The sequence below is a fragment of the Drosophila suzukii genome, chromosome 2L, assembly GCF_043229965.1.
Source record: "Drosophila suzukii chromosome 2L, CBGP_Dsuzu_IsoJpt1.0, whole genome shotgun sequence".
In the NCBI taxonomy this organism is placed as follows: domain Eukaryota; kingdom Metazoa; phylum Arthropoda; class Insecta; order Diptera; family Drosophilidae; genus Drosophila; species Drosophila suzukii.
In genome coordinates, this window is record NC_092080.1 from 11153407 (window position 1) to 11168133 (window position 14727).

General features: G+C 41.2%; 9 protein-coding genes across 19 annotated transcripts in view; 5 read left to right on the top strand and 4 right to left on the bottom strand.

The window, feature by feature from the left end:
* Window positions 1-2785, top strand: part of LOC108020912 (uncharacterized) — a 47257-nt gene extending 44472 nt beyond the window's left edge. The window contains exon 6 of one of the 2 annotated variants that reach the window (XM_017089330.4): window positions 234-372. In XM_017089330.4, coding sequence (XP_016944819.2) covers window positions 234-251 — 18 coding nt within the window. In that variant the 3' untranslated portion in view covers window positions 252-372. Of the gene's footprint in view, window positions 1-233 lie in introns of both variants that reach the window. The other variant, XM_017089329.4, reaches the window with a different exon arrangement.
* Window position 2786: 1 nt separating this feature from the next.
* On the top strand, window positions 2787-3637 carry Hf (Helical Factor). The gene is made up of 2 exons (XM_017089334.4): window positions 2787-2945; window positions 3004-3637. Exons 1-2 carry the CDS (start codon window positions 2868-2870, stop codon window positions 3562-3564), a joined length of 639 nt encoding a protein of 212 aa, XP_016944823.3. The 5' UTR covers window positions 2787-2867; the 3' UTR covers window positions 3565-3637.
* Window positions 3638-3987: 350 nt separating this feature from the next.
* On the top strand, window positions 3988-4792 carry OS9 (Olfactory-specific 9). Its single transcript, XM_017089335.4, has 2 exons — window positions 3988-4155; window positions 4212-4792. Exons 1-2 carry the CDS (start codon window positions 4099-4101, stop codon window positions 4752-4754), a joined length of 600 nt encoding a protein of 199 aa, XP_016944824.3. The 5' UTR covers window positions 3988-4098; the 3' UTR covers window positions 4755-4792.
* Window positions 4793-5357: 565 nt separating this feature from the next.
* LOC108020913 (uncharacterized) lies at window positions 5358-6857 on the bottom strand. Of its 2 annotated transcripts, XM_017089331.4 has the most exons (7): window positions 6721-6855; window positions 6636-6662; window positions 6323-6571; window positions 6140-6256; window positions 6046-6081; window positions 5814-5984; window positions 5358-5759 (listed from the first exon to the last, which is right to left on the bottom strand). In XM_017089331.4, exons 1-7 carry the CDS (start codon window positions 6769-6771, stop codon window positions 5541-5543), a joined length of 870 nt encoding a protein of 289 aa, XP_016944820.3. In that variant the 5' UTR covers window positions 6772-6855; the 3' UTR covers window positions 5358-5540. The 2 variants fall into 2 exon arrangements, with proteins under 2 accessions (XP_016944820.3, XP_016944821.3); XM_017089332.4 differs by lacking the exon at window positions 6046-6081 and having other exon boundaries at window positions 6721-6857.
* Window positions 6858-7192: 335 nt separating this feature from the next.
* Window positions 7193-8475, bottom strand: LOC108004988 (uncharacterized). The gene is made up of 2 exons (XM_017068110.4): window positions 8296-8475; window positions 7193-8226 (listed from the first exon to the last, which is right to left on the bottom strand). Exons 1-2 carry the CDS (start codon window positions 8323-8325, stop codon window positions 7294-7296), a joined length of 963 nt encoding a protein of 320 aa, XP_016923599.3. The 5' UTR covers window positions 8326-8475; the 3' UTR covers window positions 7193-7293.
* A 64-nt stretch (window positions 8476-8539) lies between these two features.
* LOC108004998 (uncharacterized) lies at window positions 8540-9317 on the top strand. The gene is made up of 2 exons (XM_017068120.4): window positions 8540-8783; window positions 8848-9317. Exons 1-2 carry the CDS (start codon window positions 8760-8762, stop codon window positions 9235-9237), a joined length of 414 nt encoding a protein of 137 aa, XP_016923609.3. The 5' UTR covers window positions 8540-8759; the 3' UTR covers window positions 9238-9317.
* A 187-nt stretch (window positions 9318-9504) lies between these two features.
* On the top strand, window positions 9505-9838 carry LOC118879763 (uncharacterized). The gene has a single exon (XM_036822722.3). It carries the CDS (start codon window positions 9571-9573, stop codon window positions 9688-9690), a length of 120 nt encoding a protein of 39 aa, XP_036678617.3. The 5' UTR covers window positions 9505-9570; the 3' UTR covers window positions 9691-9838.
* Window positions 9839-11100: 1262 nt separating this feature from the next.
* Window positions 11101-12480, bottom strand: COX4 (Cytochrome c oxidase subunit 4). Of its 2 annotated transcripts, none has more exons than XM_070995788.1 (3): window positions 12459-12480; window positions 11416-11827; window positions 11101-11353 (listed from the first exon to the last, which is right to left on the bottom strand). In XM_070995788.1, the coding sequence occupies exons 2-3, from the start codon at window positions 11825-11827 to the stop codon at window positions 11217-11219; spliced, it is 549 nt and encodes a 182-aa protein (XP_070851889.1). In that variant the 5' UTR covers window positions 12459-12480; the 3' UTR covers window positions 11101-11216. The 2 variants fall into 2 exon arrangements, with proteins under 2 accessions (XP_070851889.1, XP_016924725.2); XM_017069236.4 differs by having other exon boundaries at window positions 11416-11830.
* Window positions 12481-12756: 276 nt separating this feature from the next.
* sick (sickie) overlaps window positions 12757-14727 on the bottom strand; it is a 172680-nt gene continuing 170709 nt past the window's right edge. For all 8 annotated transcript variants that reach the window (XM_017082734.3, XM_017082695.4, XM_017082710.4 and 5 more), the window contains 2 exons: window positions 13892-14371; window positions 12757-13834 (listed from right to left, as the gene is read on the bottom strand). In XM_017082734.3, coding sequence (XP_016938223.3) covers window positions 13715-13834; window positions 13892-14371 — 600 coding nt within the window. In that variant the 3' untranslated portion in view covers window positions 12757-13714. The remainder of the gene's footprint in view (window positions 13835-13891; window positions 14372-14727) is intronic.

Here is a 14727-nt window from a genome sequence, read left to right on the forward strand (position 1 = left end):
ATTTCATATTTTAATGTAATATAATTCAGAATACTAACATTATACCTTTAATTAGGAAAATGAAAAATAATAATTAATATTGTTGTTTGATTTAAAAAATTTAAAATAAAAGTCTTTATATAATATCTTAACTCCACTAATACTGTACACCCTAGGGGCTAAGATTGTTATTTTTAAAGTTATTAATTTATATGACAGCCAAAAAAATAAAGGAATATTTTCTGCTAATATAGACTTGCCATTTCAGGTAACTAACTACAACCGGGTTATGCTGAACCATCGCTCAGTGACGAAGCCCAAGGACGTAAAGTACAAGCGCATCAACAAGGCCAAGTCCAAGAGTCTGGAGGAGTTGCGTGGGCGTCTCAAGAACCTGGTGGAGCGGCCTCCGGGATTGGATGGTGGATACTCTGGCGGCATGATGCCGCAGACCGCGCAGTCGTATGCGTGACATTTGCAGCAGCCGGACGAGGTCGCCCCGAGGTCAGCGGTGGAGGAGAGGAAAGGTCAGCCGGAGGAGGAGACCGCAAGGCAGGGAGGACCTCGTCCGCGGAGGGAGAGCGCGGAGCCAATGACCTCCACTTCGACTTTGACCTCTGCCCTCCAGGAGCCGCAGGCTGGCAGACATGGCTTTCCCAAGAGGTCGCTGACCTTGCCGCGAATCCTGGTGCCCCGCCAATCGACGGCGGGATTGGCCAGTTCCAGCGGTGGGGGCGGAGGCGGCGGCGGTGGGCGTGGCGGCTTCTAGCAATTAAAGAAATTTTTCATACGCAATTGTGATAAAAAGTAAAAACATATTCTTCCTCCGTCTCTGTGCTGTCCATTTCAGTTGCTTTAACATGATTCTCTTTTGTAACATTTGTTTCCTTGACATTTATCCTGAGCTTAGTTTTGGTAAACTTTGCATTTACATAAGTTTAGTTTTAGTTTTACAAACGGAACTGCATTTTAACTTAACATTACATCTAATTTCACAAGTAAATAAATAATTTTTTAAACTTATTTCTGTCTATGATTTCTTAAACTTAACAAAAAAGCGTATGAAAAATTTCGCATGTTTGTGGTTACAACAGTAAGTCAAATATTTTACATATGAACGGAAAGTGTACTCGAGGACAATATTTCAAAATCCCAGAAGTTGAATGGTGAGTAGCTCCAGTCAGTCCCAGAATTGTGGGTGAAAATAGGCTAGAAAGGATATTATACAAATTTACTCAAGGTATTACTAATTAGCAGATAAGAATAAATACCTATGTGTAAGCAAAATGTTACTTGTTAGTATTATATTTTCCGCAAAGTTTAAGAGCTTCTCTGAACTATTCCCTACACACATAAATCATTCAAGCATTTCGGCAAGCTTTTGAAAACTATACAACCAAATATATTAGAACGTATTTCTCTATTGATATTCGACCTAGTTGTAAGCTCTACTCCATGGACTGTCTTCTAGATAACAGAATTTACAATTGATCATAAATATTTAGCAGTATATTTTCTTACTAACTATTACTAGCTATTTATAAAATATTTAATAACTTTAATTAGCGTAAGTGAAGAAAAACATATTTTATTTTCGCGTTTTATGAAGATTATTTTGTAACTTGTTATCGACTATTGGGGTCTCAAGGGACCCCAATGTCCTAAATGTCAGAAGTACCTTGAAAACTCGTAAAATTACTGTAACGATAAAAATCAGCATAAATATTAGAAAATCTGTTAGAATCTATTTTGGTGTGAACTTTGACAATGGCTGCTATCAGGTCTCAATTATGAATAATACAAATATTTGAAAGCCAAATCAGTACAATGCTTGGACAGCTGCAACACATAAAAACTATATATTCGGAAATACATATATCATATAATATCAATATGCAACTCGGTGTTTCAGTCAATGTCCTATAGCAACAATACGTACCTACATGTGTGTTAACTCAAAATGCAGCTATTAATCGTTAAAAGAACATATTTCCAGGATCGTACTATTAGAATTTGCATACGTAATGTGAATAAAAGCTATAGATACAGTTATATGTAATTGGTAAAATAAAACTATTAAATTCCTGAGTCAATTTGGACGTTAATTTTAAATATTATAAGCCGATTGTTGCGAATGCATTTACAGTGCATTGGCCAACAACCGTGGGTAAAGCGTGTTATTCTGAATATAATTGTAGTAAAACTATGAATAAGTACTTTTTGCAGAAGCTACAAAAAGTAACTTAGTTTTAAGAACGTTTATCAACAACCCAAACGCTCTTTGTTATTCAAAAATTCCTTGTAAATAAATGATTTCCTTCATATCATATTCCCACGGATAAAAGACTATTTAAATATAGTCCTAAGTTTAATTTCAAGATTAAGAAGTACATATTTACACAGTAATCAAGATGCAGTAATTGTACAAATGATCATGAAAAATTTGAGTCTTCGAATCTGATTAGTTTACGCTATAAGCCAATTTACAAATGCTGAATATAAAAATATATTGTCTCAATCAACATACCGATTCTACTGGGCGTTAAACGGATACACAGTAGCAAGCGATTAGCCTAAGTATATGCTAAGATGTGTAATTTATAAATCTAATTGTTAATGTTATTTGTGTGTATGCAAATTATTACTAACATTCGGCAAGACGGCATCTTTTTTCCTAGCTAGCTTAATTAGATAATCGTACACGAACGAACATTAATGGCCATTAATTTGCTCACTCTACGAAATTCGAATAAACAATACTTGAGATATTTTCTACTTGCGCTTAATAAAACAAACTAAACCTAAACCAGCTGAGATTGTTTGGGCAGGGGTCTTTTGGGATCAGTCTGGGGGACGATCAGTCTCCATCGAGCAGCGATCACGGAAGCATGGCGAGTTCAGAGCGCAGTTCGAGGCGTCTTATCGGCATTACTGCCTGGTCCCTGGCTCTCGGTCTTATCTGCCTGGTGAGTGAGTGAGTTCAAGTTGATTGGTATAGTGCACTTATTGATTTTCGATTACCAGACTTTGGCAGACTCAGTTCCAGACCGTAACCAGACCACCACCATCGCGACAAACACAGTTCAGGCGGTGGAAAGACTCTTCAATCGGGTTCTCATCTCCACCACAGAGGATGCCCGCCAAAGAATTCCCCACCTTCCAGCCAACGAAACCATCGATAGGCAATACTTCGAGGAACTGGACCTGATTGCCGGAAACGAAGATTACTACAGCACTGCGTACTATATCTTTGCCTGGATTAACAGCGATCTGATGTATGATAAAACCCCTGATAAACTGCTCGTCGAAGTTCTGCCAGGCGAGAAAATCGCAATCCGGAACTTTTTCGACAAGGTCAAGCCGTTTCTTACCAAATATCTGCGAACCAGTCGACAGGACAGGTCGGAATTGGTTGCCAATATCACCCGTTTGGCCACCGAAACCGATGACAGTCTGATCATGTCCTATCTGGAATTTCCCCAAACCCTCAAGGGGCAACTTCCTGAGCTCCACTTAATGGACTACACCAAACTTGCCCAGGCTCTAGTACAGGGCGTGGCCAGGGGTATTTGGACGAGTTTATAGTTAATATCTTTAAACTATAAAATATATAAGTACACAACTCAATGTAATAAAGACAAGCTATAAAAAAAAAACACAGTCGTTGAAATATCTTGTATTCTTCCGATGCTACGAATCGGCTGACTCCCTAAAAAACTTATTTATGGAAAAGTCAGAAAATATATTTCCGGAAAGTGGCTTAATAAGGCTTTGTTTTATTTTGTCAAAGAAAAGTTCGTGTTTTTATCCGGCATTCTAAACAAAGATATAAACAGAAACGTGATATCAGAAATAGCTAGAGAACTGTATAATCAAAAGGAAGATGTGTTTCTCCAACCGAAAATTAAAATTCAAATGGGCAGTATTCGTCTAAAACGTTCTTATCACGCTCAACAATTTTCGAAGACTGATTACAGTCTACTGTCAGTCCCACGATCTCTCGCTATTTATTAGAGAGGCGTTTTCGTTTTTGTTTACAACTTTGTGAAGTTATGACGTATTAAAAGAGGGTTTATAAAAGGAATCCGGAACAGTGAAGTAAACTACAGTTTGAACACAATGGCTAGCAGAACAACTTGGACTTTTCTATTCGCATTTGCTGCTTTGCAATCATCGGTAAGGTCCTTTGGTTCTTAATATCCCTTTAAACTAAGGATTTCGCTTTCTTACAGCTCGCAGCACCCGCGGCAAACAGATATCAGTTACAATATGAGGTGACCAACGAACTTTTTCAACTGGTAACAAATGCTTTGGAAGAGCTGCGAAATGTTTTTCAACTGGTCATCGACGAAGCTGAACTTATTTTACCGCCGGATTCGAAAGGTCTCATACTCATGGATCTTAAAGAATTTGTCAAGATGTTGGACTCCCTGGATTTGGATGATTCACTCGAGCTGACCATTCTGGAAGATGCTCTGGAGGAAATGGAAAACATAATTGAAATCGCAGACAGTAAAGAATTCGAGTCTGAAGCGGACGAGGTTGTCGTTCAGTTATTTATACAGCACGGTGGGGAAGACTTGGAGCAGATACTGGAGAGAAATTTGGAAAACACCCTGAAATCTATCGAGCGAAAGGTGGAAAATTATATGAGCTCATGGTCTGACAGTAGATTGGCCAGAAATTCCGATTTAGTTAAGCAGTTTATGGACTTTAAGAACGAGAAGGACGTGTTTGAGAAGTTGGATAAGTTGTCTAATTCTGATTTCATTTAATAAACTTTATAATGATTCTCAATACATTAAAAAAGGAATTCAACAATTTGTTTTTTTATTAAAACAATCCAATCTATGAAAATGCATTTATAAGCCAGTCAACTGGTTCCCTACATATTTAAGCAATCGTTATCTTACGCTGTACATCAACTTGCTTAATTCCCGGAAATTGTTGCCCTTTGGAAAGCAGAAGCCAACTACCTATGAAACTGCTTAATTTAATAATATGGATTCCACCTATTGAGAATGCAAATACAACGACGAATAATCCAGAGTTCATCGTTTGTGCTATCACGCTCCCCGTGGGCTAAAGACTGATTACGGCGCACTGCCGATCTCACGATCACTGACCATATATTATACAGGCTGGTTTTGGTTTACAACTTAGTGGAGGGATGACGTACAAAATACGGGAGTGTTATTGTAAACGTATTGGTTTTATTAAAAGTTACTTTTACTTTCGTAAGATTTTACATACAATCTTGTATGAGCTTTAATAATTTTTCTATTCTTTCGATATAGATAAATATTTATTTTTTCAAAAAGGTAAAACAATAGTCAGGCCTTAAACTATTAGTTTTAATTTCAAAAACTCTTGCTTGGTCGCTTGGCAAATAATGTTTATATTAGACAGTCAAGTCAATATTGATTATGCTAATCTCAGACGGCCTCAACTAGTTATACTTGAAATCGGAAATCGTGAAATGGGGAAATCCGTTTGCTTACATTACGAAGTACGAGTTTAAGCTACATACTATTTAAAAAGGCTTTTTGAAATAACATTTCTTAAAAGTTACGGAATGAAGATCCCATTCCATCTCGGGAGTCGTATACATCCCGCTCGATCTGTGGAGGTCCTCGGCCATCCGAGGTGTAGCTATATGATTCAGAACGGAAGAAGTTGTCCGGAGAGCCCCCGGAACCATTTGGGCCACTTCGACCAACGGACGTACTGGGACCTCCAGAAAAGAGGGGAACCATGGATCCTCCCAATATATTGGGGATCTGCAATTATATTAATAAGATTTTTGTAAACAGTATTAAAGTAATAGTATTTACCGGCCGAGGTCCCCAAGGACCCGAGATTTGGTTGCGGAACGGCAATTCAGAAAAAGGTGGAACTCGACTGTCACGATAAACAGGTGTTCTTGGAAATGGTCTATTGTTGAAATTGCTTCCCCTGGGATCTGCAGTATACTCCGGTTGAAATGTGTCTCCGTAATTAGGTGGCTAATAGAGTTTAGTTATGAATAAGTTATTCTAATTTTTAACGTTATTTAATTACACTTACAGAAAACCTTGGAGGGTTCTCGGAAAATTTAGGTGGCTAAAAGAGTTTAGTTTTGAATTAGTGATTCTTCTGTTTAACATATAATCACACTTACAGAAAACCTTGGAGAGCTTTGCGGATAGATAGGTCGGTCTTGAAATGGGCCGTTTCGGATGGGAACGTCTTCATCTTCATAAGACGCAGTAACTTCTTCCACTTCCCCGCTAGATCTCTGAAAAGATAAATAATATGAATTCATTTAGTCAGTCATTCAGTTAAACCTTTAATTTGATCTCACCTCTAAAAATTCAACACCATGCAAGGCGGTGCCATTTCCGCCATTTGAAGAAGATCTATCAGGATTGGGCTCATTGCTTGATCTCTCGCCCACGGGCTTGAAACCCGTCGGTATATTGGATGTATCTCGACGAAATCTTGAAAGGGTATCATTTCCACCATTTACCAAAGATCTATCACGGACTGAATTTTCGCCCACGGGTTTGAAAAAACTCGTGGGTATATTCGATGTATCACGAGGAGTTCTCACCTGAAAATATTGAGTATTAGGTATAGAAAGAAATGATTTAAGATTCGGTTTCCGAGCGACTCACCTTGACCTCTGGAAGTGTGTGGCAAAGCTGGAAGATTCGGGAAGCATTAAATTACATATTCTAGAACTTGCCAATTACAACTCACCCCCTCAGCGATCAACAGACAGCCCAATAGCACAAATTGGAGCGGCAACATCTCGCAGATCTCGACAGCTACTTACGTCTCGAACTTCCGACGATCGACAGAACTATGACTTGACTAGGCGGAATGCGCTGCAATTAAATGCAACGACGATCTCAACCCGTTCGACTGGAAAACACAAGGTGAGATTGTCGGGGCCCGGGGTTATCAGCCTGGGGAATACACGACAGGGAAATCAGAAACCAATAAATTTGTTCATATGCGCAACTCAGCACTTATCATTTTCCCGAATCTAAGAGCCTGTAATCTTGCAACTAAGAAACTTGCAAACTTACATAGATAAATGATACAAAATAAAATTGCACTCGACTTTTGAAACCTATATTAATATGTCTTAAAGTTGGGTAAGTTTAGAAAAGAAAGATAGATTCTACAAAAAACCCCGTCTTCAAAGTGATCATTAAAAAACCAGTAATTATAAGTTAAAGAGTGTTTAATAATATGATAGGAAATAATATAAATTCAACAATGACTTTAATTTCTTTTTGTTTTTTTTTAAGTGTTGAGTTTAGAGTATTAGTACCGTCCATAGCCATAGGGCGAACCATATCCGCCTCCTGGTCGGGGGAAGCTAGGAACAGTAACCACTGGTCTTCGGGGAACCAAATAGACCTGGGGGTAGCCAAAGCCTGGTGGCTTCAGGGCCACGTCCTCCTCTGCTCCCCCTTCGCCGGATTTGTCCTCGGGCTTATCCTCGCCGGAGTCCTCCTCGTGATTGTGATTGTGATTGTAACCAAAATTGGGACTAGGTCCGTATCCTGGTAAGCGTGGCTGGTAAATTGCCGGTGGCGGGTAGGGGGAGTAGGGTGATCTGAAGCTAGGATAGGCGGGGTATCCACTGGGCTTTGGGGATTCCTTGTCCGCGTCCTTGGGAGTGTCGGAGGTCTCCGATGGAGGAGCAATTTTGGGTCCCGCGGGTGTGAAGATCACACCAGGCTGAAGGTATGGATACTGAGAAGGGTAGGGGTGAGGATAGGGATAGGGATGGCTATGAAAATGGGGATGGGGATGGGGATGAGGATGTGGTTCGTGCTTGTGAGGCTTTGGAGTCGTCGTAGTTGTAGTTGTTGTGGTCGTTGTAGTTGTTGTTGGAGCAGGTGTGGTCGGTTCCGGAGTAGTTGACTCTGGACGGGCAGATCCATCGTTGCTCTGAACCAATCCTTCGTCCAGCTGATCCAAGCCATCATTGGGAGCAACGGTTCCCTCACCCTCCTGCTCTATTTTAGGCTCCTCCGTGGTGGTTACTGGTTTCGGAGTGGTGGTTTCCGGCTCAGGAGTAGTGTGCTTCACTTTCTTGTGCGGATGGGGAGGTTGAGGCTGGTACTGGGGAGGATAGTGGGGCTCCGGCGTGTGCGTATCATCGCCAATCTCCTCATCGCTATAGACCGAGGCATCGATTTGTTTTTTTGCCTCCTCAAGTGTTAACTGGGCGTAGCTTAGCGCCAGAAGCTAAAATTAAAATGCATATTAAATTAATCAAGGCTTGCTTTTTTGGCCTGGTCAAGATCAAGTACCCACCTGGCTAATTAGCAATAACTTGATGAACATCTCAATTGATTTACTGCAACTTGCAAGGGCCAAGCGAGAACTGATTGGTGTTTGCCGGTCATACCGAACTTATATAGCTCCAGAATCGCCCACAATTATGGAAATCGTTAAGCCCACAATTACACTCAGCCCGAAGCAATCAGCTCTCTATCAGCTATCTCTCTCGAAAAACCCGATCAGCATCGCATCAGGTGTTGGATGCGTCTGCCCGGAATTTCCCAGACTGCGTTCGTAAATTTAAGATCGTCATCTATCAGTTGGTCACAAAGAGAATTGGTGCTGGTTCTGCCCGTAAAATCAGGCAGCAACACCTCCAATCAATTTTGAACTGCTATAATCGATTGAACCTGCGCAGCAGCTATAAAAGGTGGCTTTGCCCAGTCGTCTCTTCTGGTTTCGACGAACCACATATATGTGTCAGGTGTGACGTTAATATGGCGAAACTTGAACTAAAACTGGTGAGGGCCAATGGGGCATTTCCTCTGACTTTTGCACATAATCGGATACATTCTTTGTTCTCAGGTCGGAATTGTTATATTCTTGGTAGCCGCTCTTGAGGCTCAGGAAACCCCAGCGACTGAATCATCTCCAGCCACGCTTATAGCTGGTGGAACTTCACTAGTAACAAAAAGCAGCTCTGCCGGAGAAACCACTAAAGCTGGGACAGAATCTACTGGATCAACAACCGATTCCCAAGATCATAATAATACTGCTACCACGGAGAGTCCCACACACCACAGCTCAGAGCATAATGGAACACATCCTGCGGAAAATGGAGGAGACCCATTCGTTAAGCCAGGGAAACATAGACCAGGTCCACGCCACGTAAAAGCCCACGATGGCTTCCACAATTTAAGGACGGAGAAGAATTGGGCTCACTGGAACGACGCATTCACCACACCCCGTCCCTAACTACCCTATATTATTTAAAACTTCTAATTATGTGACTTCACTTTAATGATTATTATAATAAAACAAACCCCAGGACAAAAGTCGGCTATTTTATATGTATATATTTTCTAAAGGTTATACATTTATCAATTTAGTATAGTGTGGAGGCACCCTTTACTGTATTCCATTAGAACTTAAAACATGACGAATTTAATTAGATGCCGGAGAATCGTGCCAAGATGCGGTTGGTTTTTTGCTGCTTGGTAAAATAATATTCTAATGAAATGGAATGACAAATCATATATTTAATTTCTTTAAAAGTACCTTCTTCTGTGCCAGCAGGCAGTATTTTCGATGCGAAAAGTGCGCCACGCAGTGGCTCACGATGGATTCCACAACATCGAAAAGGAAAGACGCTGGAGAAATTGGCCAGCACGTGTGAGGTCTCATCATAAGCGACATAACCCAGTCTGAGTGTTACCAATGTCAGAATCGCACGCGATCATTATTTTCCCCGTTGTTAAATCATTCGCAGTGCAATAAATGTCTCAGAACTTGACGAACAATGGGAAACGGAAACCTTGTCCGTCTATATCTATAGATCACTGATTAATTGATCATTTTAAAACAGTGGTCGGCACACACATACCATCACAAGTTTGCCTTGCATTAGTGTGAGTGTAACAAACACGAAGTTTGCGCGCGGCGTGCTGAAGCGAGACGTTTCTCTGCTTTGCACTGAGATCCTCTGCCGCAGCAACAAAAAAGCGCCCCGAAGTTGAGAAAAAAATGACCCGAAGACCCATGCCGAAGTCACACGAACATGTACGTTATACGTGAGCGAGCAGAGGATGGGCAGAACACTTCCCTATGCTCACTAGATAGGCCGCTGCCGACCACTGTTTTAAAAGTTCCGAATGCATAATTGATAATACGATTAGCATTTACTGACTCGCTGAGAATATTTCTCTTGACTACAAGACAGTTTTCTAATCTAATTGTTGCTAATCCAGTGTCTTAGGAGAAATTACTTTTGCCAATAAAAATGTCTGAACTTTCCAGTTAATTAGTTACCGAGTACGTATACGTATAAGTATGCTTACATGAAATGTTTTAAGAACTATATTAAATTTTAAAGCGAATCAGTTACTAGAAATTAATTAGTTCTATTCACGGTTTGAAATTTTACTTAATTGTGATTTCACGTATGACTAAATTTTCACTCAATAAGTGACAGTCATGGGATCAAGGTTTAACCTCTTGGGTATCCTCGTTTGCCTATTGTTTCTCCTTGTCAATGTGGATGGCAAAGGCAATAAGCATCACTCGCCCGACGACAGACAGCGTCATATTCGCCCCCACAATATCCATAGACCTCCCTATGAGGGTTACGAGTGGTACAAACAGTGAGTAATGCATTTCCCCAAGCTGAGGCATACACACCAAAATTTGCACTTTCTTCAGTTATAACCGAGATTCCGATTCGGACATAAGCGCTCCAAAAGAAAAGGTATAGAAACACCATAACTCCGGGCCTGAGGTTCACATAGAATGAGGTAAGCTGAGCAGCCTCTCCAAATGTTTGTGATGAAGGAACCACTTTTCTTTCAGGGTAGGGCGAGAAATTAACCAAAAGGAGCCCAATTGACTCAGGACCTGAAACCAGCTATTATAAAACTTAGGCATTTGTACGATCCCGAGTTTAAAAAGCATCCTGAAGCCCGTCGCGCCTTAATTCTCTTAAAAGACATCATCATCATGACTTCATCACCACTAAACTAAAATAATTGAATTGGTATCTTATAATAAGTGTAGTAAGCATTGCTCTAAAACAGATCCTCGAGGTTGGTTTCCCGGAAGAAACTAATGACTGACCCAAGATCGTTTAGTTTAGGCAGCAGCCATAACTTTAATTTCGACTATCTTGCTTCAACTTAATACACATAGACGTCGGCTAACTTAATCACACACAATAGCGGAATTATTTAAAGATAGCGCACTTAGTTCTTCCACTTCTTGTTCTCGTAGTCCCACTTGGAGGTCAAACCGGTGACGGGGTTCATTTCCAGGTCGATGATGCGCTGCAGCTGGGCCTTCTGGTGCTCCTCGTCGAAGGTGACGGGCAGCTCATCGTAGACTAAAAGGAAGACACAGTATTTAGCAAATGGACAACCATGAACGGGATCAATCAAGGCTCACCGAAGAGGTTCATCAGAATGGCCACCCAGATGGCTGCGGCTGAGAAGAGCAGGGCAATGCCCAAGTGGAGTTTCCACTCGCCGGTACCGGCCTGGACCTCGGCGATCGTCTGGCAGAAACTGGCGCGGTACAGGGCCTTGATCTCCTCGGGGCTGAGCTTCTTCCAGTCACCCTGCTCCTTGGTGCGCAGAGCGTTGATCTCGTTGGTGGGCTCACGGAAACGCACGGCGGGCAGAGGGTAGTCCACGCGATCGGCGTAGCAGGCGGTGCCGTTCCAGCCGTAGCCGACGATCTCCCGCTTGCCGATCTTGTCCAGAGTGTGGACGGCGGCAACGCTGCCAACCTGGGCGTTCTTGGGCAGCTGGGCAGCCAGCTGACGGAGCACAGCGCTGTTGATCAGTCTGAGGGCCATCTTCTGCAATGGAACATAAGGATTGTTATGAGTTGATAAGGTGTATATATGGAAGTTACTCCTTAAGGTTAGGGCTATATAATGCCTTATTCATTAAAGCTGAACTCTTATGAATAGTCATAGAACGTAGTGGAGGTATATAATCTCCGAAATCTCCTTTATTCGAATTTTAACCGGGTAGAAGAAAATTCTAACACTCAGTTACTGAATTTAGACAGTATATAGAAATTAATCAGGCCCAATTTCTCACGGGGTCTGCGATGGGATATAGAGCCCATTGGGTTGGAGGTTATGTAACAGCTGGAGGACTACGTGATGAGTTATTAAATCCATTTCCATAATCCCCGATTGATTAGCCCGTCTAGTAGACCTCGGCGCCATATATATTCCTCGATTTCGTGCTGTTATTGGCATAATATCCGCATAATTCTCCCATTTTTCATTGCCATCACAGATGTTGTGTAATCGGTGGGCGGTCGCATCTTCCGGAAAACCGCTTGTTAACCGGTAACAATGGGGATTTCTATTATGTCATAGGATGTTCTTAGCCCTTATCAATTATAACATGTTTTAGTTCACTATTTTTTGCTAATTTCGGCAATTTTAACAAATTATTTAGACTTATACCCACTTTTTTTGACTCGCAACTAGTGTGACCGCGGAATTATAGATAGATTATACAGTCCGGTTCCGAGAAAAATACTTTAATACCATTATGAATATACCAAAAACTTTCCATAAGCGGTCACACTGCGGAATAGCGAAGATACCCTCCTCGTCTAGCGGAGACACGATCCAATATATATCGATAGTTTTGTGTTATCGATTAGCTTAGCGCCAAATTTTAATTTCCCCGAAACTTTGGTTCGAAAATCCCAAATTGTCTTCAAAAATATCTACCCACCGAATGCCAATAAAGTAAACCACAATTAATGTTTGATATTATATTTTATTTTGATTTGATGTCATAATCTCATAAATGCACACATTTAAATTAGACAGAGACACATAATTTGCTTTATCGTATCATATAGTTTTACTGCTTGAATTGGTAGTATATGTGATTATCTTTCGATAGGGATGTGGTGAGTCGGTAATTTAGCTATTTCATCAAGGATGGGGCATTACGTATTCACTTTCGCGTATTCCTGTGTTTAAGCGCCGCTTGGCATAATAAATATTTAAACGGTATTTTGCTTCATTGGGTTTTATAAATATGCAATATGTTTGTAACAATATTTAATGATAATTACGCAAATAATTAAACTAAAGTGAAAGCTTTTTCCTTCAACTATACATCTTGTAAATTGGTAGTAGCAAAAACTTATAGCTACATTTACAGTAGAGTTAGGTGTTAGTTGCAATTTAACTTAAATGATCTGCCGGTTCTGGGCTAGGATACAGGGTATAAAAAGTCTAAACCGCCGGACAGATGCACACTTAAGCATAGGGTATTTTGTTTGTTCTATATATACAAAAATGAATTTACTTTCGTTAACATTTCATGTTAGTTAGGGTTCCTTCTCTCAAGTTTTTTGGGGTCTTCGGAAACGCAGCCGGGGGCCCAAATTTTTGGGATGGTAGTGTGGTACTTTTCAAGGGCTTGACAATTTGCATTTTTAACAAGTGCGCTAAAAAGTGCAATTTACTCTAGATGGCAGGGAGTGGTTAGAGATGGTCGGGGGAAATGGTGATTTGGTGCAAATGGAAAACTCTTGGAACTGCTTTTGATCCAGGCTGCGAAAGTAGTGCAAGAAGTCTCATTTGTGCGGGAAAAGGATAGTCAGGGTAATCCTGGTGAAGTGCAGCAGACCCTCGGCCAGCGTGTTCCTCCTAGTTAGTCCATCTAAATTTGGCATGTACGAAGTGGTTGGTTTATATGGCTCTTTACTCGGCTCCGGCTGAACTGTCCGGGGTGACATTCGAGTCCAGACTGGCGCAATCTGACTCCTGATCCTGGGCCTCCGAGTAATTGGCCGCCTCCTGCAGGCGCATCAGCATGTTGAGCTATATATATAGTTTTTATTAGTAAAGGTTTATAAACAGATCATATGAATATCCTACCAAGGGATCCTGCTGCTCCCCGTTGGTTAGAGCCACGCCCTCGAGGCCCACATCCTCGGCATTGATCTGTCTCAAGGGGGGCACCGAATCCGGACCATAGGGCCAGGGATAGGAGTTCCTTATGAAGGCAGAGGGATCGTTCCAGGCGCCACCTCGTCGTCCATAGAGCTGCACTCCCTCGCGCACCGCCTCCACCAAATAAGGTGACAGGTGGTAGTTCCAGATATCTGTGAACCACACCTGCGAGTCCTTCAGATCCAGTGGGCAGGCGAGGAACAGCCTGGGACCGATGGTCACGTCACTGGAGCTATGCACCTCCAGGAATCGGTTGATGTGCTGCCACACGGAGGGCAACCAGGCCAGAACCGCCGCCAGTTCCGGTTGGGGATGTTGGGTCTGCAGTTCCAGCTGGAAGAGTCGACGTCTCAGGAAACGGCCCAGGAAACCCTTCACGGGCTCCATGTGATTGGCTGTAAGGACCTGTAATATAATTAAAAGAGTATTGTCAGTTTCTATTTATTTTTAAAGATCTTACGATTGTACAATAACAAAATAGCCAATTTGACAATTTTTCTTAAACAAAGTTTTACCTAAAATATATTTTTTGTGTCTAAAAGTACACAACACCTTTCTGTTCCTAGGACAATCTTTAATTTAACTTTATTTTTTAAACATAAACAAATCAAATATATTTAAAAATTTTATTAAAAATGAAATGAAAAAAGTTTCGAGCTTATTACTTAGAAAGCCAAAGCTTGTTAGCTTTTTAAATACAATATCTCTGGTTCTTATGGTATGATCGTTGTGATTTTTTGTGTGAGTGGTCTTAAAACTTT

Coding starts and splice junctions, on each gene's coding strand:
- LOC108020913 (XM_017089331.4), bottom strand. CDS start 6,771: ATGTTGCCGCTCCAATTTGTGCTATTGGGCTGTCTGTTGATCGCTGAG. Junction 6,663..6,720: donor GTCTGTTGATCGCTGAGGGG/GTGAGTTGTAAT, acceptor CGAATCTTCCAG/CTTTGCCACACACTTCCAGA. Junction 5,760..5,813: donor GTCCTTGGGGACCTCGGCCG/GTAAATACTATT, acceptor ATATAATTGCAG/ATCCCCAATATATTGGGAGG.
- LOC108004998 (XM_017068120.4), top strand. CDS start 8,760: ATGGCGAAACTTGAACTAAAACTG. Junction 8,784..8,847: donor CGAAACTTGAACTAAAACTG/GTGAGGGCCAAT, acceptor CTTTGTTCTCAG/GTCGGAATTGTTATATTCTT.
- LOC118879763 (XM_036822722.3), top strand. CDS start 9,571: ATGCGAAAAGTGCGCCACGCAGTGGCTCACGATGGATTCCACAACATC.
- LOC108004988 (XM_017068110.4), bottom strand. CDS start 8,325: ATGTTCATCAAGTTATTGCTAATTAGCCAG. Junction 8,227..8,295: donor AGTTATTGCTAATTAGCCAG/GTGGGTACTTGA, acceptor TTTTAATTTTAG/CTTCTGGCGCTAAGCTACGC.
- OS9 (XM_017089335.4), top strand. CDS start 4,099: ATGGCTAGCAGAACAACTTGGACTTTTCTATTCGCATTTGCTGCTTTG. Junction 4,156..4,211: donor TTGCTGCTTTGCAATCATCG/GTAAGGTCCTTT, acceptor GCTTTCTTACAG/CTCGCAGCACCCGCGGCAAA.
- COX4 (XM_070995788.1), bottom strand. CDS start 11,827: ATGGCCCTCAGACTGATCAACAGCGCTGTGCTCCGTCAGCTGGCTGCC. Junction 11,354..11,415: donor CATTCTGATGAACCTCTTCG/GTGAGCCTTGAT, acceptor TCTTCCTTTTAG/TCTACGATGAGCTGCCCGTC.
- Hf (XM_017089334.4), top strand. CDS start 2,868: ATGGCGAGTTCAGAGCGCAGTTCGAGGCGTCTTATCGGCATTACTGCC. Junction 2,946..3,003: donor CTCTCGGTCTTATCTGCCTG/GTGAGTGAGTGA, acceptor TTCGATTACCAG/ACTTTGGCAGACTCAGTTCC.